This window comes from Grampus griseus, assembly GCF_964374135.1.
Source record: "Grampus griseus genome assembly, chromosome: 8".
Taxonomy (NCBI): domain Eukaryota; kingdom Metazoa; phylum Chordata; class Mammalia; order Artiodactyla; family Delphinidae; genus Grampus; species Grampus griseus.
Window position 1 is genome coordinate 105008140 of NC_139002.1, and position 22154 is coordinate 105030293.

General features: G+C 57.7%; 2 protein-coding genes across 4 annotated transcripts; both read left to right on the forward strand.

The window, feature by feature from the left end:
* The first annotated feature begins 222 nt into the window (after positions 1–222).
* ANKRD13D (ankyrin repeat domain 13D) lies at positions 223–12164 on the forward strand. Of its 3 annotated transcripts, none has more exons than XM_082660540.1 (15): positions 223–468; positions 1049–1184; positions 1280–1435; positions 2305–2350; positions 2433–2576; positions 2827–3016; positions 8687–8753; positions 9151–9232; positions 9454–9515; positions 9623–9753; positions 10700–10857; positions 10947–11063; positions 11149–11312; positions 11392–11480; positions 11827–12164. In XM_082660540.1, exons 2-15 carry the CDS (start codon positions 1146–1148, stop codon positions 12023–12025), a joined length of 1644 nt encoding a protein of 547 aa, XP_082516666.1. In that variant the 5' UTR covers positions 223–468; positions 1049–1145; the 3' UTR covers positions 12026–12164. The 3 variants fall into 3 exon arrangements, with proteins under 3 accessions (XP_082516666.1, XP_082516664.1, XP_082516665.1); XM_082660538.1 differs by having other exon boundaries at positions 1311–1435; XM_082660539.1 differs by having other exon boundaries at positions 1311–1435; positions 11446–11480.
* Positions 12165–13237: 1073 nt separating this feature from the next.
* SSH3 (slingshot protein phosphatase 3) lies at positions 13238–21179 on the forward strand. Its single transcript, XM_082659273.1, has 14 exons — positions 13238–13388; positions 13930–13970; positions 14548–14779; positions 15732–15850; positions 15930–16001; positions 16354–16419; positions 16506–16694; positions 16778–16871; positions 17132–17260; positions 17343–17389; positions 18083–18229; positions 18467–18667; positions 18766–19039; positions 20161–21179. Exons 1-14 carry the CDS (start codon positions 13323–13325, stop codon positions 20431–20433), a joined length of 1950 nt encoding a protein of 649 aa, XP_082515399.1. The 5' UTR covers positions 13238–13322; the 3' UTR covers positions 20434–21179.
* The last annotated feature ends 975 nt before the right edge of the window (positions 21180–22154 follow it).

Below are 22154 nucleotides of genomic sequence, written 5' to 3' on the forward strand. Positions count from 1 at the left end.
GGGCTGAGACGCAGGTCCTGGCTTCTGCCCTGGCGCACGTGGTCACCAGGGCTGCTGGGCAGCACCCCTCGCCCGCCCCCGGCGAGTGCCGGCCGGGCTGAGGTTTCTGCGGCTGCGAAGCAAGGGCGCGCCAGGCCCGACGCCCCGCCCCGCCTCGGCGCAGCCCCGCCCGCCGAGCCCGCCGAACCCGCCCTCCCTTCTGCCTGCGCCGCCGCCGCTGCCGCCACTGCCGCGGGGGCGCGGGGGCTGCGGTGGGCACTGCTCCGGCTCGGCGCGGACGGGAGGCGAAGGGCCCGCGCCAGGCCCGAAGCCGAGGCGGAGCCGGGCCGCCCCCGCCGCGCCCGCCGGCCCGCCCGGGATGAGGCGCTGAGGCCCAGCATGGCAGGCCCGGGCCCCACCTTCCCGCTGCATCGGCTAGTCTGGGCGAACCGGCACCGCGAACTGGAGGCCGCGCTGCACAGCCGCCAGGTGAGGCCCATCGGGCGACCGGGCCGTCCTCCTGGTCCCCCACCCAAATCTGTGGTCTGCATCGGGAGGCCGCCTGCCCGGCTCCCTCTTCCCGGCCCAGAAGAGAGGTCACCTGCCCCTCGAGCTTGGGCTTCTGACCTCGGCTCCCAGCGCTGGGCCTTGCCCTGTCGGTCTCCCCACTTCACACTGCATCCAGCCTCCGAACTCGCGCCGCACCGCCCCTAAGCCAGTCTGAGAAAAGCAGCCCGGTCCTGGTCCCCAAGTCAGTCCAAACTCTTGACATCGGCAGCTGCACCTCTACCAGACCAGGCCCTCCCCCCACCCCACCCCCACCCCCACCCCTGCCCACCACCACCGGGCCCCCAGCTCTGTCCCTCGCAGAGGGCAGGAGAGGTGGGCAGGCCCTTCCCACCTACCCCCTCTCCTCCTTTGCCAGGACACTCAGGCCACCCTTTGCCATTTCCACCACCTGTGTGCTGTCCTTATTTCCTGCAGTGACTCCCAACCCTGTTCATCCCAGTGGCCTTCTTGCCTTGGCCTCTCCTTACTTGCCCTGTGCTGAGTGTCTCATCTCCCCCAGCACGACATCGAACAGGAAGACCCCCGGGGGCGCACCCCCCTGGAGCTGGCCGTGTCCCTGGGGAACCTGGAGTCCGTGAGAGTCCTCCTTCGACACAATGCCAACGTGGGCAAAGAGAGCTGCCAGGGCTGGGCAGGTACTGCAGAGGGCAAAGGGGCTCCCCTGAGGCTGGCAGCGGGGGGTGGTGGTGGTGGTGTGTGGGAGTGAATGGCCAGGCCTGGAGCCATCTAGAGAGCTCCCATCAGCAGCCCAGTGCCCCCAGTCCTGCAGGAGGCAGTCAGCACTGGGGACCCTGAGATGGTGCAGCTGGTACTTCAGTATCGGGACTACCAGAGGGCCACGCAGAGGCTGGCTGGCATTCCGGAATTGCTCAACAAACTCCGCCAGGTACAGCAGGACGTAGAGGTGTGGCCAGTAAGGGGGGTGTGGGGCGCCATGGAGGGGACCGTGACAGACTATGTGGGGTAACCCTGCCGGGCCTGGCCTTGGAAGGGCACCCAGCCTGTGCACCATGCTTTCCTGACACTGTCAGTGAGGTCCCTCTCTCTTGACCCCAACCCAGGGTGATGTAGGAAAGAGAGGCAACCAGGCCCACGTGGATGAGGCTTTTCTCCCTTTGGAGAGAAAGCCTTTTGCCAGCATAGAGGGTCCTCTAGTGCTAGAAATCTCAACAGAGCTTTAGATCATGGGTCTCCTGGTTAATGCAGATTTACTGAAAGGCGGATTTCATCCAACTTAGCAGATGCGGCCTGGACTCCTGTCCACCCTTCTCAAAGCACACAGTGGGTGGGTAGGGGGCCCCCACTGGGAGAGCACACTGCCTTGTGCCCTCCACCCCGGGGGCAGGGCCCCAGGGGGTCACTATGCCCCCTTTGCAGATGAGGACTCTGGGATCCAGAGGGGGCAGAAGCTCCCCCAGGGACCCCCAGTGGGCTAGTGGCCAGGTTGAGCCTGGCCCCAGGCTTGCAGATGCTTATAGCCTGATGACTTGCAGACCTTTCAGGCCCCACTTGGCCCACCCTTTACTGGGTGGGGTTTGGCTGGGTTGGGGGCAAAGCTGGACCACGGCGGCACATCACACCTCACTGAGGGAATTCCCTGGTTGGCACTCCGTGCTTTCACTGTGGGGGGCTGGGTTTGATCCCTGGTTGGGGAAGGGCTGGGCTTCAAGAAGGGGGCCTGTGGACGAGGGCCTTCCCAGGCCCGCTGGGCCCTGCTGCAGGCAGGGCCCTGATCGGTGCTCTGGTCTATCTCAGGCCCCCGATTTCTACGTGGAGATGAAGTGGGAGTTCACCAGCTGGGGTGAGTGGGGACCTCTTGGCTCTCAGGGGCCTGGGCTGGGGCCGTTGGGAAAGAACCTTGGTGACCTCTGTGCCTCCTGCAGTGCCCCTCGTGTCCAAGATGTGCCCGAGTGACGTGTATCGCGTGTGGAAGCGGGGTGAGAACCTGCGGGTGGACACCAGCCTCCTGGGCTTTGAGCACATGACCTGGCAACGCGGCCGGAGGAGCTTCATCTTCAAGGGCCAGGGTGAGCTCTGGGGGGCTCCCTGCAGGCACGCAGCAGACCAGGGCCCCCAGGTTCTCCCGTGGCTTGTGAGGACAGTGCTGTCCTCTGTCTCTGTCTCCAGATGTGTAAATGGAGGTCGGGGTGGAGGGCGTCCAGAGGCTGAGGCCACACCCCGTGGCAGGAGGTGGCTGAGGGCACCACGATAGCCCTCTGGCCACTGTCTGGTCCTGGCACTTATTCGTCCCCCTCACACCCCCGCGCCGGCTGGCAGAGGCGGGAGCCTTGGTGATGGAAGTTGACCACGACCGGCACTTGGTGCACACGGAGACACTGGGGCTCACGCTGCACGAGCCTGAAGCGCTGCTGGCCACCATGCGGCCCAGTGAGGAGCATGTGGCCAGTCGCCTCACCTCTCCCATCGTCTCCACCCACCTGGACACTCGCAATGTGGCCTTCGAGAGGTTAGTTGGGCCCTGGCCACACCGTGGGTAGTGCCCTCGAGCCTCTAGTTCAGGCTTCTGGGAGGCTGAGCCCCTCGCAGAGGCTGCTCGGGAGGGGGAGGGGGGTCCCTGCAGACCCGGTGTCTCTTCTGGACCACCTGCTGGTCCTGGGTCCTGTGGCACCTTCCACCTCCTGCACGCCTGTCTATACTGGCAGCTGTCTCCCTGGGAGGAGGCTGGGTCAGGGAGTCCCCAGTTTCCTGACTTCTGACCTCACGTGTTTCCCATAAAAACGAGGATTGAGGCTGCCGTGCAGGGCAGCTGTTTGCAGCAAGGTCGGCTTCTCAGCGGTGCAGCTGTGTCTGGGCCAGAGTCCTTTGTGGGTAGCCTAGGAGCCCACCCTTCCGGCAGGGTGTTATTTCTCTGACAACATGTGCCCCAGTTCCAATAACAGACTTCAGAAACACTTTTTTTCAAAAAACAGCTTTCTTGAGATATAATTTTGTATACTGTACCGTTCACCTATTTAAAGTATGCAGTTCAGTGGTTTTCAGTATCTTCACAGATATGTAACCGGTACCACCGTCCAATTTTAGAACATTTCCGTCACCTCAGAAAGAAACCCTGTACCCTTTAACAATCAACTCCCAATCAACTGCCTTTAACAATCAACAATCCCCTCCCCCCCAGCTAATCTACTTTCTGTCTCTATAGGTTTTCCTGTTCTGGATTTTTATATGAATAGAATAATACAATATGTGTGGTCTTTTGTGACTGGCCTCTTTTGCTTAGCGTCATGTGTTCAAGGTTCAGCCAAGTTGTAGCGTGTAACTGCTACATTCCTTTTTATGGCCAGGTCCGCTGCACGACTATACCACATTTTGTTTATTCATTCGTCCATTGATGGACATAAGGATTATTTCCACCTTTTGACTGTTGACTATTTGACTATGAAGAATGCTGCTCTGAGCGTTAGTGTACAAGTTTTAGTGTGGACATACATTTTCTTTCTCTTGGGTATTTACTTGCGAGTGGAATTGCTAGGTCCTGTGGTGACATGTGGTAATTAAACACAGATGTTTAATTGTTTGAAGAGCTGCCAGACTATTTACCAAAGGGGCTGCAGCATTTTACATTCCCGTCAGCGGTATATAAGGGTTCTAATTTCTCCACATCTTCACCAACACTTACTGCTCATTATTTATTTATTTATTTTGGTGTTATAACCATCCTAGCAGGTGTGAAGTGGTATTCACTGTGGTTTTGATTTACATTTCCTTAATGACTAATGATGTTGAGCATCTTTTCATGTGCTTATTGGCCGTTTGTATATCTTCTTTGGAGAAGTGTCTATTCAGATCCTTTGCCCATTTTATCTTTTTCAAAAATTAATTAATTAATTTGGCTGCATTGGGTCTTTGTTGCCGCGCGCGGGCCCCCTCCAGCCGCGGCGGGCGGGGGCCACTCTTCACCGCGGTGCATGGGCTTCTCATTGCGGCGGCTTCTCTTGTTGCGGAGCACGGGCTCTAGGTGCACGCTGAGGGCCGTGGCCCGCAGGCCCAGTAGTCGTGGCCTACAGGCCCAGTAGTCGCAGCTCGCCGGCTCCAGAGCGCGGGCTCAGTAGTTGTGGCGCACGGGATAAGCTGCTCCGCGGCATGTGGGATCCTCCCGGACCAGGGGTTGAACCCGTGTCCCCCACATTGGCAGGTGGATTCCCAACCACTGCGCCACCAGGGAAGTCCCCCTTTGCCCATTTTAAAAATTGGGTTATCTTTTATTATTGAGTTACAAGAGTTCTTTGTATGTTCTAGGTAGAAATCCCTTATCAGCTACATGATTTGCAAATATTTCCTCCCATTCTGTGGGTTGTCTTTTCACTTTCTTGATGGTGTCCTTTGAAGCACAAAAGTTTTTAGTTTTCATGAAGTCCACTTTATCTATTTTTCCTTTTGTTGCTCGTGCTTTTAGTGTCATATCTAACGATACTTTGCCAAATCCAAAGTCATGAAGATTTTCCCCTATGTTTTGTTCTGAAAGTTTTGTAGTTTTAGTTCTTACAGTTAGCTCTTTGATTTATTTTGAGTTAATATTTGTATATGGTGGGAGGTAAGGATTCAGCTTCATTCTTTTGCATGTGACTATCCACTTGTTCCAGCACCGTTTGTTAAAAAGACTGTTAATTCCCATTGAATTGTCTTGGCACCCTTGTGGAAAAATCAGTTGACCAGAGATGTATGGGTTTATTTCTAGACTCTCAGTTCTATTCCACTGGTCTGTATGACTCTCTTTGTGCACTGTCTTAATCACATGTTGCTTTGTCGTAAGTTTTTGAAATTGGAAAGTATAAGTCTTCCGACTTTGTTCTTCTTTCTCAGGATTATTTTACGTATTCTGGGTGGGTCCCTTGAAATTGCATATGAATTCCAGATTCAGCTTGTCAATTTCTACAAAGAATTCAGGTGGGATTCTGATAGTGTTTGTGTTGAATCTGTAAAACAGTTTGGGGAGTGTTGCCATTTTAATAATGTTAAGTCTTCTGCCATGAACGTTGGATATTTTTCCGTTTTAGATCTTTAATTTTTTTTCAATGATGTTTTGTAGTTTTCAGAGTATAAGTTTTACACTTACAGTAAATACATTTATTCTAAGTATTTTATTCTTTTTGTTATAAATTGCATTGTTTTCTTGATTACATTTTTGAACTGTTCATTGCAAATCTATAAAAATACAATTGATTTTTATATATTGATCTTACATCCTGCAATCTTGTCAAACTCATTTTTTAGGTCTAATGGGTTTTTAGTGGATTCCTCATATTTCTTATATGTAAGACCGTGTCATCTGTTAATAGTTTTACTTCTTCCTTTCTAATCCGAATGCCTTTTATTTCCTTTTTTTTTGTCTAAATGCTTTGTCTGGAACCTCCAGTAGAATGTTGAATAGGAGTGGCAGGAACAGACATCTTTATCTTGTTTCTGATAAAGAAACAAGGGGGAAAGCATTCAGTCTTTCATCATTAAGTGTGACATTAGTTGTGGGTATGCTTTATCAGGCCAAGGAAGTTGCCTTCTGTTCCTAGTTTGTTGAGTGTTTTTATTGTGAAAGGGTTTGGGTTTTGTCAAATGCCTTTTCTGTGTCTATCGATATGATCACGTGACTTTTATTTTTATTCTATTGATATGTGTTGCTATCAGTTAATTTTCAGATGTTGAACCAACCCCGTATCCCTGGGATAAATTTCACTTTGTCGTGGTGTATCATTCTTTTCATGTGTTGCTAGATTTGGTCGGCTACTATTTTGTGTCCATATTCCTAAGAGGTAATGGTTTATCGTTTTCTTGTCATGTCTTTGCCTGGTTTTAGTATCTGGACAATGCCTCATTGAATGAGTTAGGCAGTGTCACCTCCTTGTCTATTTTTTGCAAGAGTTTGTGAATAACTGGTATTAATTCTTCTTTAAAAGTTTGGTGGGATTCTTTGGTGAAGCCATCTGGGCCTGGGCTTTTCTTTGTGGGTACTTTTTGGTTTGTTTTGTTTTTACTGCTTCAGTCCCATTACTTGTTACAAGTCTGTTAGATTATCTACTTCTTCTTGAGTTAGTATTGGTAGTTTATGTCTCTCTAGGGTTTGTTTACTTCATCTAAATTATCTGATTTGTTGGGGTACAATTGTTCATCATATTCTTTTATTTATAATCCTTTTTATTTCTGTAATGTCAGTAGTAATGCCCCCTCTTTCATTTCTGATTCTGGTAGTTTGAGTCTTCCTTCTTTGTCAATTCCATCGATCTTTTGAAAGAACCAGCTTTTGGTTGAATTGATTTTCTCTATTGTTTTTCTATTCTCCATTTCATTAATTTTCACTCTAATATTTATTATTGCCTTCCTTCTGCTTGCTGTGGGTTTACTTTGCTCTTTTCCCAGTGTCTTAATATGGAAGTTTAGCTTATTGATATAAGATCTTTCTTCTTTCTTAATATAGTTATTTACAGCTATAAGTTTCTTTCTCAGCATTGCTTTAGTTGTGTCCCATAAGTTTTGGTATGTTGTATCTTCGTTTCCATTCATCTCAAAGTATTTTCTGATTTTGCTTTTGATTTATTCTTTGATCCATTGGTTATTTAGGAGTATGTTGTTTACTCTTCCCATATTCATGAATTTCCCAAGTCATCTTTTTTCTGTTACTGATTCTGATTTCATTCAGTTTTTTTGTTGTTGTCTTTTTTTAATTTTTTTGCGGTACGCGGGCCTCTGACTGTTGTGGCCTCTCCCGTTGCGGAGCACAGGCTCCAGACGCGCAGGCTCAGCGGCCATGGCTCACGGGCCCAGCCGCTCTGTGGCATGTGGGATCCTCCCGGACTGGGGCACAAACCCGTGTCCCCTGCATCGGCAGGTGGACTCTCAACCACTGCGCCACCAGGGAAGCCCAGTTTTTTTTTTTTTTTAATTAAGGTTGCTTTCTTGTTGTTGTTGTTATTTATTTATTTTATTTATTTATTTTTAGCCACGTTGCCTCTTTGCTGCTGCGCTCGGGCCCTCTCTAGTTGCGGTGAGCAGGGGCCGCTCTTCACTGCAGTGAGCGGGCTTCTCATTGTGGTGGCTTCTCTTGTTGCTGAGCACAGGCTTCAGGCGCGCAGGCCTCAGTAGTTGTGGCACGTGGGCTCAGTAGTTGTGGCTCGCGGGTCCAGATGGCTCTGCGGCACGTGGGATCCTCCCGGACCAGGGCTTGAACCCGTGTCCCCCGCAGTGGCAGGCGGATTCCCAACCACTGCGCCACCAGGGAAGCCCTCATTCAGTTGTGATTGGAGAACATTCTGTGTATGATTTCTGTCCTTTCAGTTGTATTGAGGTCTCTTTTATGGCCGAGCCCACGGTCTATCCTGAAGAATGTTTCACATGCCCTTGAGCAGAATATGTATTCTGTTGTTGGGTGGAGTGATCTAAGGATGTCTATCAAGTCTAGTTCGTAGCGTGTTCAAGTCTTCTGTTTCCTTGTTGATCTTCTGTCTGCTTGTTCTATCCATTATTGAAAATGGGGTACTGAAATCTCCAACTATTATTGTTGAATCAGACATAGCTTTATTTTTAAATTTTTATTATGGAAAATTTCAAGCACATATGAAAGAAGAGAGACTAGTGTGATGTTCTCATCACCCAACTTCAGCATTTATCAACATTTTGCCAATCTTTTTTTTAAATTTTTTTTTGGCCACGCCGAACGGCTTGTGGGATCTTAGTTCCCCAACCAGGGATCGAACCCAGGCCCTCAGCAGTGAAACCGCTGAGTCCTAACCACTCGACCGCCAGGGAGTTCCCAACATTTTGCCCATCTTGTTGAATCTACCCTTCCCCACTTTTTTCCTGTTTTCTTTTTCCCCCACCTATTTTAAAGCACGTCCCAGATGTCGTATCATTTCAACAGTAAATGCTTCTGCGTGTGACTCTAACAGATAAGGATGTTTTTAAACCAAGCCCCAACGCCATTATCACACCTAGCAAAAATTAATAATTCCCCAGTACTTTCTAGTCCTCAGTCCTCTGTTCATTTGTCCCCAGCTGTCCAGGCAGCCTCCTCAAGGCCCCTGTGTGTTTCACAGCAGGAAGGCAAATTGGAGGGGGTCTTTGGAAGGGACGACTTTGGCCAGAGTTGGGGGGTGTGGGTCCTCATGAGCTCCTGTTTGGTCTGTTTCAGGAACAAATGTGGTATCTGGGGCTGGCGGTCTGAGAAGATGGAAACCGTTAGCGGCTACGAGGCCAAGGCAGGAGAGGCTAGTGGTGGGAGCTGGGGTAGGAGACGAGGCCCAGGAAATCTGCCCCTTCTCCACATCCACCCTGTGTGGAGGGAGACCCAGCAGCCCGTGGGCTCCGGATGCCCTGTGTGGCCATGGGAACAGTGGGGCCCGAGTGCCCAGCCCCTGCTGAGCACGCAGGGATTACCCACAGCACGGGCCCCTACCCGGATCACCGAGATGAAGCCAGGAGCATTTTACCCTCATTAGTGACTTCCCGGGGTTCAGACCCCACCCCCTCCACTGTGGGGAGTGAGATCCTATCTGTCCCTGGGGACAGGAGGACTTGGGTCCTGTGCTGGTGAGGCTGAGTGTGGGCAGCAGGCTCTGAGCCCCCAGCTCCCCCTGTGTCCCCCCTGCTCCCCAGGTATACAGCGCCACCAATGTGGAGCTGGTGACACGCACACGCACAGAGCACCTCTCCGATCAGGACAAGTCGAGGAGCAAAGGTAAACCCAGGTGCGCCTGCCTGCTGCCCAGTCACACCGTACGGGGTGGTCACCCTGATCTGGGGTCAGGGCCAGAGTATCTGGGACCAGCTGGAAGGCTTCCCCGTTCCCGTCTGCTCCGCCTTCCACCACAGGGGAGGCTCCCAGGGTGGAGGCTAGGTGTGGGCAGTCTGGGGGCAGTGGCCCCAGGTCCCCTCATGGGCTCCACCCCTTCTCCTTAGGGGGGAAGACTCCATTCCAGTCCTTCCTTGGGATGGCCCAGCAGCACTCCTCCCACAATGGGGTGAGCCGGGACTGGGGGCCGGGGGCTGGGGGCCGACTGGCAGGGCCCACTGGGCGGGGCCGGGCCGGCGCCTCCCCAGCGCTAAGCCTGGTCCCGGGGCCACCCAGGCTCCTGTGCAGCAGGCAGCCAGCCCCACAAACCCCACCGCCATTTCCCCCGACGAGTACTTTGACCCCAACTTCAGCCTGGAGTCGAGGAACATCGGCCGCCCCATTGAGATGTCCAGCAAAGTACAGAGGTGAGGTCTGGGGGCTGGCGGGGGGCTTCCCTCTGGGACAGGGGACCCTGCCTGGTGCCCCCGAGCCCTTGCAGACCCTGTCACACACAGGGCCCCCTGGAGTGGGGGACTCACTCACCCAGCTGGCTGCCTTCTCGACTCACTCCCTGGGGGCCGGGCCAGGTCTGCTTTAGCCATGGTCCTTGGCACCCAGCTCGGGGCTTGGCTCAGAGGACTGGTCGCTCTTCTTGGTGAACGAATGAATGGGCAGCACCACCCATGTATGGTTTTCTGTTCAACTGAACGAGCACCTGCTGGGGGCCAGCTTGTGGCAGACAGGAAGGGCACGCGGCTCTAACACCTCCTGGCTTCGTGGCCCAAGGAATCACCTTCCCCTCTGAGAGTCTGTCCTCCCCCTCAGTAAAACGAGAACAGTTGCCTTTGGCCACCTGCTCACAAAGGTGCTGTGAGGCTCTGATGAGCCGTGACTTCTAGTGTGTCTGGTGGGCCCAGCACTGTGCCAGGAACCTCACGTGGACTCCCTCAGCCACGCAGCAGCGGGGCTGGGATGCGACCCCAGCAGTGCGGTCCCGAACTGTCGGGCTGTGCGGGACCCCAGAGTACGGTGAAGTGCGACGTGCTGGCTGGCTGTGGGCCGAGGAGGAGGGCAGGGCTGTGGACGAGGCGGGACTGAAGCCAGGAGCTCAGCCCTGCCCTCCTCGTCCAGGAGAGCTGAGCTGGCACAGAGCGCCCGGGGCCCAGCCTGAGCCCAGGGCCGGGGGGCAGCTCAGGCTGTAGGGCCAGAAGGACATGAGCTCCTGGGGGAGGCAGGCAGGAGCAGCTGAGCAGAGAAGAGGGTCCCTCAGGCCAGGTGGAGAGCAGTAGAGGCAGATGTCCACAGTAGGTGCGCCTTAGCAGAGGGGCCACCAGAGGTTCCTTGACCCACGTCCTGCGGTTGGCCGGGCAGGTTCAAGGCAACACTGTGGCTGAGCGAGGAGCACCCGCTCTCCCTGGGTGACCAGGTGATGCCCATCATCGACCTGATGGCCATCAGCAACGCTCACTTTGCCAAGCTGCGGGACTTCATCACCCTGCGCCTCCCGCCCGGCTTCCCGGTCAAGATTGGTGAGAGGGTGGGCCGGGCAGCAGGAGGGCCCCCGGAGTGGGGTGGGCACGGGCTGCAGGGCTGGCTCAGGCTCGACATCTCCTCACAGAGATCCCCCTTTTCCACGTGCTCAACGCCCGCATCACCTTCAGCAACCTGTGTGGCTGTGACGAGCCCCTGAGCTCGGTGTGGGTGCCGGCGCCCGGCTCTGCCATCGCAGCTTCAGGTACCGCCGTGGGCGGGCGCGGGGCCGTGAGGTTCGCTGGTCTCTGTGCACCAGGGGCTGAGCACGACCCCTCTGCTGCACCCAGCGAGCCCCTTCCCCTGTGAGGTGGACCCCGCCGTGTTTGAGGTGCCCGACGGGTACAGCGTGCTGGGCGCAGAGCGCAGCGAGCCCCTTCGCGACGAGGACGACGACCTGCTGCAGTTTGCCATCCAGCAGAGCCTGCTGGAGGCGGGCACGGAGGCGGAGCAGGTGGGGTGCGGGCAGGACCTGGGCCCCGGGCGTGGGCAGGGGTGGCAGAGGTGACAGCTCCGGGCTCTGGCTGCTGCAGGTGACTGTCTGGGAAGCCCTGACCAACACCCGGCCTGGTGCCCACCTTCCCCAGGTCACGGCTTACGAGGAGCAGCTTCAGCTGGAGCGGTGAGGCCCTCCGGGACCTGCCAGGTCCATGTCTCAGCCCCGCCCTGCCTCGAGGACCCTGCCGGCTGGGGGGGTTCTTGGCTGGTGGGGTCAAGTAGCAGGGAGGTGCTGGCCCCAGGACCCCACACCCTCTTTGAGGCCACCCTCCATCTTCCGTGCTGCCCACCAGCGAGGGCGGCACGAGGGATGGGGAGACAGGGCCCGGCCTTGTCTCTTGTCTCCGGTCCTGGGGTCCCAGCCTCCCTGTCCTTATCTTCGGCCTCTGCAGCCATGTCCCAGCCCTCGGCCTCCTCCCCAGCCTTAGCGCTCACGGGTCTGCTCTCCCCTCTCATGCCTCGCCTGGAAGGGCCCTCCAGGAAAGCCTGCAGATGTCCACAGAGCCTGAGGGTCCGGGGGCCCCTCTCAGGGCGCCCCCGAGCTTTGAGGAGCAGCTTCGCCTGGCCCTGGAGCTGTCTGCGCGGGAGCAGGCGGAGTGGGAGCGGCGGGGGCGGCGGGAGGAGGAGGACCTACAGCGGACCCTACAGCGCTCGCTCACGGAGCTCTGAGCCCAGCCCTCAGGAGGGCTGCCCGGGGCTGCACCGCCTCCTACTTTTGTAACTTATTTATTTATAGACACTCTGCTGCTGCTGGGCTTGGGGCCTGGAGCCCTGCGGCTGGGCGTGCATTGGAGACTGAGATGGAAATAAAGAGACCCTCAGCAGCAGGCTTGCTCCGCTCATTGGGGGGGGCTGGGGGGGGAGTGCTGGGGGGCACCGAGGGGAGACACTGTGGGCAATGGCCTTAGACTTGGGTTTGAATCCTGACCGTGGTCCCCTTAGCCCCTCTGAGCCTCAGTGTCCTCAGCTGTAAATGAGACCGCCTCCCACCCCCAGGGCTTCTGGGAGGGTAAAATGAGCCAACAGGTGTCAGGTGCCCTAGTAGGTGCTCCCTGAACGTCAGTTCCCCCGAGCCCTATCCCACCTACTGGAGACCCCGTTTCTTCCGGCCACACAGCCAGGCTTTCCGGGAACCCACCCCTGCTTGTGTCAGGGACGGGGAGAGGCTGGTTCTCCGGACTCTGCCGGGTCAGAGGAGGCCCTGCGCCCCAGGCCTGCGTTCCTGACCTGACTCCGGCAGGTTCTACTGCAGTGACATTAGACAAGTCACTTCCCTCTGCCGCCGCTGTGAACCTGCTCAGCCCTGCCCTGCTCACCTCCGAGGTGGCCCTGAGGACCTGCTGTGAGCCTCAGGGGTTAGTTCTAAACCCACCCTGATATCCCCTGAAGCTTCGAGTGTCTCTCAGTGATTCATGCTGAGTGGAAGCGCCAGGGCCAACCGGCGAGGAGAAAGAAGTTTGGGGTGCTCCCCACTTAAGACCCACGGGTTCTGGTCCTCTCCAAGACCCGGGTCCTCAGTCCTTCCTCCCTAGGTCCCATCTCTGCTGCTAGCAGAACGGTTGAGGCCCAGAGCACAGCTCAGGTGACCTAACTGGGCGGAGCAGGGAGGACAGGGGCAGGGGCGCCTCCTGTGAGGAGGGACCGAACCCTGAACCCAACGTAGGCTGCCCCTTCCCGCCGCCGTTGCCGGGCTCCGCACCTGCGCCCCGCCCCCAACGTGTTTCGGGGGGCGGGGACGAGGCGGACCGAACCTGTGGAGACACGAAGGGAGGGGCGGTGGCCACTGTTTGCGGGCTCCTCAGGTCAGGCTGGACGGGTGTCTGGCCCTTTAAGGTCCGCCCTCGAGGAGGTGCCAGGCCCTGGTGGCTCCGGACTCTCCTTCCTGGTCCTGCGGGGCAGGGACTGTCCGTGGGGCTGCGGGAGGGTGCTGTGTCCCTGCCGGCCCAGGTGCCCCCGGTCTGGTCCCATGGCCCTGGTCACAGTAAGCCGCTCGCCCCCGGCCGGCGGCCACTCCACGCCTGTGGGGCCCACGGTGAGTCTGGCTCTGCTGTGGTCCTGCCCACGCAGCTGGCTGCCAGTTGGGCCTGGGGGAGTGTTTGCTGTCCACGGGCAGCCTCCCCTGAAGCCTGGGGGTGTGCGGAGGGGGACTTCAAGTCTCAGGCTGTGGGGGGGAGGGGTTGGGGGGGAATCTTGAGGCAATCAGGAACTCGGACCAAGGCGAGATCCGGAGCCGTGACCGCCTGCGGAGGCCCTACCCCGCTCTGGGCCCAGACAGGGGCCAAAGCCTCAGGCGCTCCAGCCGCGACCGCCCGCACCCCTCCCCCCCCCGCCCCCTTACCTCCGGCCGGTGGACCGGAACCTGGGCCCGGGCTCCCCCAGTGCCTCCACGTGGAGAGTGGACTGCAGCGCCAAGGGGACCTGACCCCCTTTCTGGTTCCATTCCCCACTGCGGGGAGGGGCGGTGTGCGCGGAGGGGGCGCGATCCCTCCACCATCCACCACAGCAGCCCTGAGACAGGGGAGAGGAGAATCCTTCCCTGCCTCTTCACTCTACTCTGGGGGCTGCTTTCTCAGCAGGACCAGGTGTCCCAGCGCAGAAGCCGGCTCCAGCGAAGGTGAGCACCTCTTCCCAACACACGCACCTCTGTCCAGCCGCCAGCCTTGGCCACAGCCATCCTGGAGGACTTGCAGCCAAAGCCCACTACGTACTATGTGGGGCAGTGTTGCCAGTAGGCACAGCTGGTGGGCACAGCTGGCTGCCTTTGCTTTCATCTTCCCCCTGGTCAGTTGGAGCTCCTTCACCCACTGTCCTGGACCTGGCTGTGGCCAGTGGTCACGAGCCAGTGGGCAGCATGTGATGGCAGGGCCTGAGGACTCCTGAGTCCCCACCAGGTTCACAGTATCTACTGAGTTAGGCAGGTGGGAAGGAAAAGGAAGCAGCCTCCACCCCTCCTCAGACAAGAACAGGTGGGCTGGAGGCTTGAGAGCCCCCAAGGCAGTGCTTCCCAAAGTGCTGGGGCAGCATTACCTGGGAACTGGTTAGAAATGCACATTCTCAGGCCTCCACTCCAGGTCCACTGAGTCTCTGGGGATGGGGTCCAGCACGTTTTAACAAGCCCTCCAGGTGATTCTGACACACCCCTGTCCTAAGAGCTACGATGGGCCATCATGGTTTCCCTGCTCCCCTGCCAGGCAGAGCTTTGCAGTACTCGGCGGGGCTGTCCTGGGACTGCAGGATGGAGGCGATGATGGAGATGCAGCCAAGGCCAGCTCTGAGCCAGTGGAGGACCCCCCCGGGGAGGAGCAGCCCCACGGGGACCAGACAGACGACGGGCATGGGCCCCAGAGTCTCAGGAAGCAGGAACAGAGTCAGCACCTGCGCCTCATGGTGGGGCTGCTAAGGCCACAAGACGACATCCGCCTGGTGAGGGCCCCGTCCAGAGCCCTCTGGCCCTCTGAAAGGGGAGAGAGCCACTCCCCAGGTGGGAGGAGAGGGTGGAATGGGGCCAGTGTGTGTGTGTTTGGGGAGCAGTGGTGTGAGAGCAGGGGGCCCCCTGGGGAGCATAGCGGTTACCCAAACCCCGATGACTCTGCTGTTTCGGCTAGCGTTGTCTTAACAGGGCGATCCGGCCATGTCTTCGGGTCTCTGGAGAGCTGGGAAAGGATGGGGAGGTTTGTCCGATGTGAGCCTGTAGGGTCAGATTAGGTCCAAGAGCTGGGAATTACCCAGAGGCGGGTTTCTGTTCAACCAGCACAAGACCTTCCTTACTATGTGAGTTGCCCACAAATAAACTGGTGCTCAGGGGGGCCTGCTGAGCACCCACCGTGGGCTCATGTGCTGGAGGGGCCCGTGCGGGAATGGGACACAGGCGGGAAAGTGAGGACCAGTTCCCAGATGCCTGTGGAACAATCTCACTGCAGCAATGGGAAAAACAAGATGCAGTCAGTTTTTTGTAAGGCAGAATTAATTCCACAGAAGCACCGTCCTTTCTTGTGAAACTGTGTTCTTAATAGTTCTTTGGTGAAAAACATTCCTTGAATCAAATTATGGTAATGGCAAGTGGAAAGGTGTTTCTTAAACCTCCTTCCTAGGCAGAAAAAAAAAAGGGCAATCTGTCATGCCCATTCTCCCCTTTTGTTCACACACACCCTCTCTGAGAAGAATCTTTCTAAACATTTTATTGGACCATGAGATCCCAAAGTTGGGAACCACTAGATTGTAACCACTGATCTGGTATCTGGGAAGACAGGGATGGGTGCGGAGGGAGCAGGTGGCAGGTCTGTTCTAGACCCGGCTGTGTGTCAGGTAGGGGTGGGGGGAGCAGGGTCCTCTGGGTCACTGTGACCCCGGGCTTTTCCCTTCCCATCTTCCCCAGGCAGCCCAGCTGGAGGCGGCCCGGCCCGCCAGGCTCCGCTACCTGCTGGTAGTTTCCACAAGAGAACGTCTGAGCCAGGATGAGACAGTCCTTCTGGGCGTGGATTTCCCTGATAGCAGGTGGGAGCAGGGAGAGGAAGGGAGGAGGGCAAGGAAGGGAGGTGCTGGGTGACAACAGCTTTCCCTCTGTCCCTGCCAGCTCCCCCAGCTGCACCCTAGGCCTGGTCTTGCCTCTCTGGAGTGACACCCAGGTGTACCTAGATGGAGACGGGTAAGAGATGGCAACTGGAGGGAAGGGAAAGGAGAGGGGCCAGAGGGTGGAATAACTAAGTGTGATGTATGGGGGGGGTGTGCAGGGGTGTGGTGGGTACTGGGGAGCAACTGCAGAACTCTAGGCTGGGCCTACTCTCAGCTCCACTTGAGATTCACCGTGTGATCCTGGGCAAGTCACCTAACTGCTCTGGGCCTCAGCTGCCCCATATCTGGCAACAGGGCTTATTTTGAAGTTTAGATGATGTGTATATATTTTGAGGACCAGCCTTAGGTGGCTAGTGGGTAGGCCTCTCAGGCGGCCCTGTCCCAGAGCCAGGAGCTGGGTTCCACCCCCACCTGATCTCCCACAGGGGCTTCAGTGTGACATCTGGTGGGCAGAGTCGAATCTTCAAGCCAGTCTGCATCCAGACCATGTGGTAAGGGGCTGGGTCTTGAAGATGGCTCAGGGTCTGGGTAGGGGCAGCAGGGAGGACAGCGTGACCCAGCCTCTCCTCTGTCCCAGGGCCACACTCCAGGTGTTGCACCAGGCATGTGAGGCGGCTCTAGGCAGTGGTCTTGTGCCAGGGGGCAGTGCCCTCGCCTGGGCCAGCCACTACCAGGACAGACTGAGCTCTGACCAGAGCTGCCTCAACGAGTGGATGGTCATGGCTGACCTGGAGTCTCTGCGGCCTCCCAGCATCGAGCCCGGCCGGTCAGTACAGGGAGGGGAGGAGAGGGGGCTGTGCCACGGCAGAGCGGGGAAGGGGCCCCTGGACTGATGGGCTCGGTTCCCAGGCCCTCAGGACAGGAGCAGATGGAGCAGGCGATCCGGGCTGAGCTGTGGGAGGTGTTGGACTCCAGTGACCTGGAGAGCATCACTTCCAAAGAGGTGGGCAGGGTGCCGGGGACCAGGGCGGGAGCGAGGTCCTGGTTGTGGGGCCTCCGGCTGGGCCCCAGAGCGGCCTCTCCTTGGAGCCTCCCACTTTAGCTTTCCTGCTGTCCAAGCTGTTCCCACGTGCCTGGCCTCAGCTTCTCTGCCTTGATGGGACAGAGTATTGTCCTCAAAGGCCCTTCCCTCCCCCAGGGAAGGCTGGGGCATCGGGAGCCTCACAATGCACCCCCAGCCTCTCCTCACCCTCCTGCCTGCAGATCCGCCAGGCCCTGGAGCTGCGCCTGGGATGCCCTCTCCAACAATACCGCGACTTCATCGACAACCAGATGCTGCTCCTCATGGCCCAGCAAGACCGGGCGTCCCGCATCTTCCCCCACCTCTACCTGGTGAGCTGCAGGCTGAGGGCTGGGAGGTGGGGCCTGCTGCAGCTGGGGGAGAGGGCCAGTGACGCCCTCTCCGTGCTCACAGGGCTCAGAGTGGAACGCAGCGAACCTGGAGGAGCTGCAGAGAAACAGGTAGGGTTTCGAGCCCTCCCAGGACTGCCCGCCCTCTGTCCTCCCCCGTGGGGAAACCTGGCCAGAAACCCCCAGAACCCTCTCAGCAGCAGCTAGCTCTGCTTCCAGCTCTGCCCCTGGGGCCGTTCCCCTCATATGGGCTCAGGTGGGGACAGGAGAATAAGCTACCCTGCTGGTCTGCTGGCAGCTCCCTGGCCCCCTCTTAACCTCCCCCAGCTGTAAAGCGGAAAAGCCCCTCTTCGCCTGACCACGTCTCTGGGAGAAGGGAGAGCCCCTCTCCCGTAGGAGACCTGGCTGCCCGCTCCCAACGGCTCCTGTCACTTGTCCACCATGGGCTTTCGGGAAACCTGCTGTGACCCTTGTCATCCAGCTGCTGCAGATCCACCCCATCTCAGCTGAACTCCGAAGCCCTGCTCTAACTGACTTCTGACGATAACAGAAGGGCGCATGTTGCAGGCCGCCCAGCAGCTACCTGGAAGTGGGGTGGGGACGGGCCAGGGGGGACAGTACTCAAGCCCAGTGGGGTGAACCGATTTGCTCAAGGTCACCGTCATCTCCTCCTCCCACCACAACTGTGCCGCCCCCACCGGACCCTCAGAACCAGAAAACTAACACCCAGGTCCGCCGGCTCCGCTGGCCAACGGGCCTGGTGCCCGTGGCCACGTCAGCCTGGCCTTGTGCCCCGTGCTGCAGGGTGAGCCACATCTTGAACATGGCCCGCGAGATTGACAACTTCTACCCCGAGCGCTTCACCTACCACAACGTGCGCCTCTGGGATGAGGAGTCGGCCCAGCTGCTGCCCCACTGGAAGGAGACGCACCGCTTTGTGGAGGCTGCAAGGTCGGGCCGTCCCACCCCTCCGCCCGCCCCATCCCAGCTTCCTGCCGTCCGGGGCCCATGCCCTCCTCCTGCCTGCTCTGCCCTCAGCTTTTCTGGCCCTCAGGGTCCTTAACCTCCTTTCCCCTCTGCTCTGGGAGGTGAGCCCACCACCTACCTACCTGCCTTTCCCCGACACTGACAGCATGGCAAGGGGGCGGGGGAGAGGGAGGGGAAGCTGACCCGGTTGGGCCTCCACAGAGCGCAGGGCACCCGGGTGCTGGTCCACTGCAAGATGGGCGTCAGCCGCTCGGCCGCCACAGTGATCGCCTACGCCATGAAGCAGTACGGCTGGAGCCTGGAGCAGGCTCTGCGCCACGTGCAGGAGCTACGGCCCATCGCACGCCCCAACCCCGGCTTTCTGCGCCAGCTGCAGACCTACCAGGGCATCCTGACTGCTAGGTACGGAGTGGGGGACAAGGGGAAGGGGGTGGGTGGGGGTGGGTGCTGGAGGTTGTGGCTGGGTCACTGGAAGCTGACTCAGGGCCACCCCCTCGCAGCCGGCAGAGCCATGTCTGGGAGCAGAAAGTGGGTGGGGCCTCCCCAGAGGAGCCCCTGGCCCCCGAGGTCTCTACACCGTTCCCACCTCTTCAGCCAGAACCCGGGGGCAGTGGGGAGCTGAATGTGGTGGGGTTGGAGGAGAGCCAGGCAGCCCCAAAAGAAGAGCCTGGGTCACGGCCCCGTATCAACCTCCGCGGGGTTATGAGGTCCATCAGCCTCCTGGAGCCATCCTCAGAGCTGGAAAGCACCTCAGGGGACGGTGACCTGCCAGAGGTGAGGCTGGGGCTAAGGAAGCAGCCCAGGTTGAGGCAGAGGGGGGGCCAAAATGAGGAGGGGGCAGGTGGCTGGAGGATGGAGAAAGTCCAGGACTGGGGCTCGGCTTGGCCCTGAGCGGGGGGCACCTGAGCAGGGGGACCACACCCTGGGCAGCTCCTTTTCATCCCCTCAGAGTAGCTGAGGAGAACCGATGAGGACAGGCGAGCGCTGCCTTCCACGGGAGCTAGAGAGCAGTCACGGGACAGGGCCATCTGGTGGGCTCCATGGCCAAACCAGCCCTAGGCTGGCGGCTGCAGGCAGCTCTCAGCCTGACGCAAGGACTTGCTACCTAAGCGGCAGGGCTGCCCAGCCTTGGAAGGAGCATCCTCCCCAGGCCAGGAGCTGCACAACCAACTGTTGACCCCAGATGGGTGTAGATAAGATGATCTCAGCACCCCCTCCCCAATCGGAAGGGCAACCCATCGAAGGATGGCGTGCAGAGGGGTCATCGCACTCACACAACTGAAGTGCTGGCTGAGTAGCTAAGCAGCCTCTCTGTGCTAAGCGCTGCAGGGCACAAGTGTAAGACCTGGCCCTTGCCTTAGGAAATCAGGCCCCCCATGTGACTTGAGTCCAAGGTAGCTGACCCGGAGGGAGAGCTCACCTCACAGAGGACGGGAACATTTGGGAAAGGCTTCCTGGAGGAGGTGGCACTGGGTGTGGAAGGCTGGAGGGAGGAACAGATGGTTGATGGGTGGGTGTGTGTGTTCCTAAAGGCAGGGTGTCCTCACTCAGCACCCAGCCCAGGGCCCGGCACCCGGAAGATGTTTCCCTTGTGGCTCATGGGACTGACTGTACAAAGCAGTGGGGGGCAAGAGGAGGAGGAGAGGACCCCAAGGACGTGGCGGGCGCAGGGGAGCTAAGGAGGGCATCTGGGGGCCAGACAGGTGAGGGCTGAGGAGCAGTGGCAGTAGGGCTGGGGCGCTGCCTTCCCTTCTCTGACCTGTGAGTACCTGTAGTAGCTTTTTCTGTATTCACTCAACAGATGCTCTGCATCTACCCTTTTCTAGGCTCTGTGCTCTGTGCCCCTGCCTTGGAACGACTTCGCCGTGATCTTCTTTATACTCTCATCCTTCCAGGTTTTCTCTCCAGAGGAGTTTTCAGATGAAGACCCTCCACAGCCCTTCCCTCAGCTCTCAAGCGCCAAGGGAGGCCACCAGGCCCGCAAGGGGCCTTGGCCTGCCCTGAAGTCCCGCCAGTCTGTGGTTGCCCTCAACAGCGCCGCCCTGGTGGCCAGCCGGACCCGGGCCTTCCAGGAGCAGCGGAAGGCTGGCTGTCCGTCCACACCCAGGCACCAGAAGGTGGTGAGGCAGCCCAGCGTGGATGACAGTGGCGAGGAGGGCGAGGTGTGAGCCCACACACATTCCCATGCCCCCCTAGACACAAACAGAGGTGCCAGGACACAGCTCCTGGGATGAGCACCCCTCACTCCTGTCGGCCTGTCCACGTTCCTCTTAGCTCCTCCCCAGGAGGCCCCAGACTCCCGTCACTACAGCCTCAGCACCTACAGCCTTAAGTCTCAGACCCATGTCCACCTGTCCAAGGGCTCAAGATTTCCTCCACATTTGGGGATGTCGTAGAGAGACTGAAGGTGCCTTTGCAGGCAACAGTACCCTAGCTTCATTCTCACCTGCTGCCTGAAACACACACTTGCAGCCATGGAATAAAAAACAGAGTTTCTCAGTGCAGAAAGGCTAATGCTCCCTCCCTCCCCTACTCCTGTCTGCCTCATCCCCCCGACCCCATTTCACTCCTGGGGCTCTGCAGAGAACCAGTGGCCCCCAAAGGCCGAGAGTAACCTCTGTCCCCAAACGTGGGAGTTTCTGAGGAGTGGGGAGCCAGAGCCCTCTGATGGGGCTGGCCGGTCAGCCTCCCTCACACCCCCCATAAGCAGCCTGAGTCTTCTGCTGCTGCCCCCAGCACCCTCCACCTGCACTGCACTGGAGCACAGGGCACTACGCCAAAGAGTCTTCTTTCTCAGCTTCATGGCCTCTGGCCAGTTTTTCATAGTCTTAATAGTGTCTGGCTTTGTACTTAGAAAGAAAAAACATTTTCATATTGTTTTCAATTTTATGATAAAGCTTGTCGGTCCACTCTTTCTCTGGTTGCACAAGGAGTGTGGCCTCTCCTTACCCCTTCCAGTCTCTTCATAGTTCCCAGGTTATCTTGCGACAGGCCCGATTGGGGAGTGGTGTGTTTGGGGTGGGGTGGGAGGAAGAATGGGGAAGAGAAGAGGGGAGGTGGGCGCTATCTCCCTCATCTCCAGGGGCAGGGCCTGGGTAAATGCTAGCTGCCCCGCCCCCCTCAGGCAGGTCGGCAGGGGAACAAGTCTACACTGGACAGCAGGTGCTGGGCTCTGTCGGGGCAGCGGAAGGGAGTTACCCATGAGGAAATGGAAGCTGTCGATGCCTATGTGGACAGGACCAAGCCCGTCCCAGAAGCTAATTCTCCTTTTGGGCACTTGATGCTAGTTCTTGAGCACACTTTGGGTCCCAAGAATCTTCTTGCTGCAACGCAAGACAGCCTGACTTTCCAAGCCAGCCTATCACTGCCAGGGAAGGACCCTCGGTGGGCCCTCCCCTCTGCCTAGGGGTTCCTTCTGCTCAGTTACAATGTTCAAGAAGAGTAAGTGGGTCCATCTTTGTCACTTCTCTCCCCTCTTCCCAAGATCATATGCTCTGCCCTGTAACACTCTAGTTTGGTTGGGGGTTGGGAGTGGGTGAGTGCAGCTCCTTCCCTCAAAGCAGGCCTCAGATAGGAGCTGGCAGCAAATGTTCTTGTTGATTGAGACCTCACGCTCAGTTTTAGGAATGAATCTCTCACCCAGACCCTGGTGGGACCCCCAGCACTGCTCTAACCCTAGTGGACGGAGGAGCAGGACACTTGGGTTCTAGCCCCAGCTGTATCACTTACAAGTTACTTCATCTTAAGTCTCTGTTTCTTTCTGTAAGACAAAAGGATTAAACCAGGAAATCCCTAGACCCCACCTCCTGCTTTGATATTTTAACAGTATGTGTCCTCTGTACACTGACAGAATTCAGCCTCAACATGCTCTCTAGAAGAGGAATCATTT

Coding starts and splice junctions, on each gene's coding strand:
- ANKRD13D (XM_082660538.1), top strand. CDS start 379: ATGGCAGGCCCGGGCCCCACCTTCCCGCTGCATCGGCTAGTCTGGGCG. Junction 469..1,048: donor CCGCGCTGCACAGCCGCCAG/GTGAGGCCCATC, acceptor CATCTCCCCCAG/CACGACATCGAACAGGAAGA. Junction 11,481..11,826: donor GAGCAGCTTCAGCTGGAGCG/GTGAGGCCCTCC, acceptor CTCGCCTGGAAG/GGCCCTCCAGGAAAGCCTGC.
- SSH3 (XM_082659273.1), top strand. CDS start 13,323: ATGGCCCTGGTCACAGTAAGCCGCTCGCCCCCGGCCGGCGGCCACTCC. Junction 18,230..18,466: donor CGCTTTGTGGAGGCTGCAAG/GTCGGGCCGTCC, acceptor GGGCCTCCACAG/AGCGCAGGGCACCCGGGTGC. Junction 18,668..18,765: donor CAGGGCATCCTGACTGCTAG/GTACGGAGTGGG, acceptor ACCCCCTCGCAG/CCGGCAGAGCCATGTCTGGG.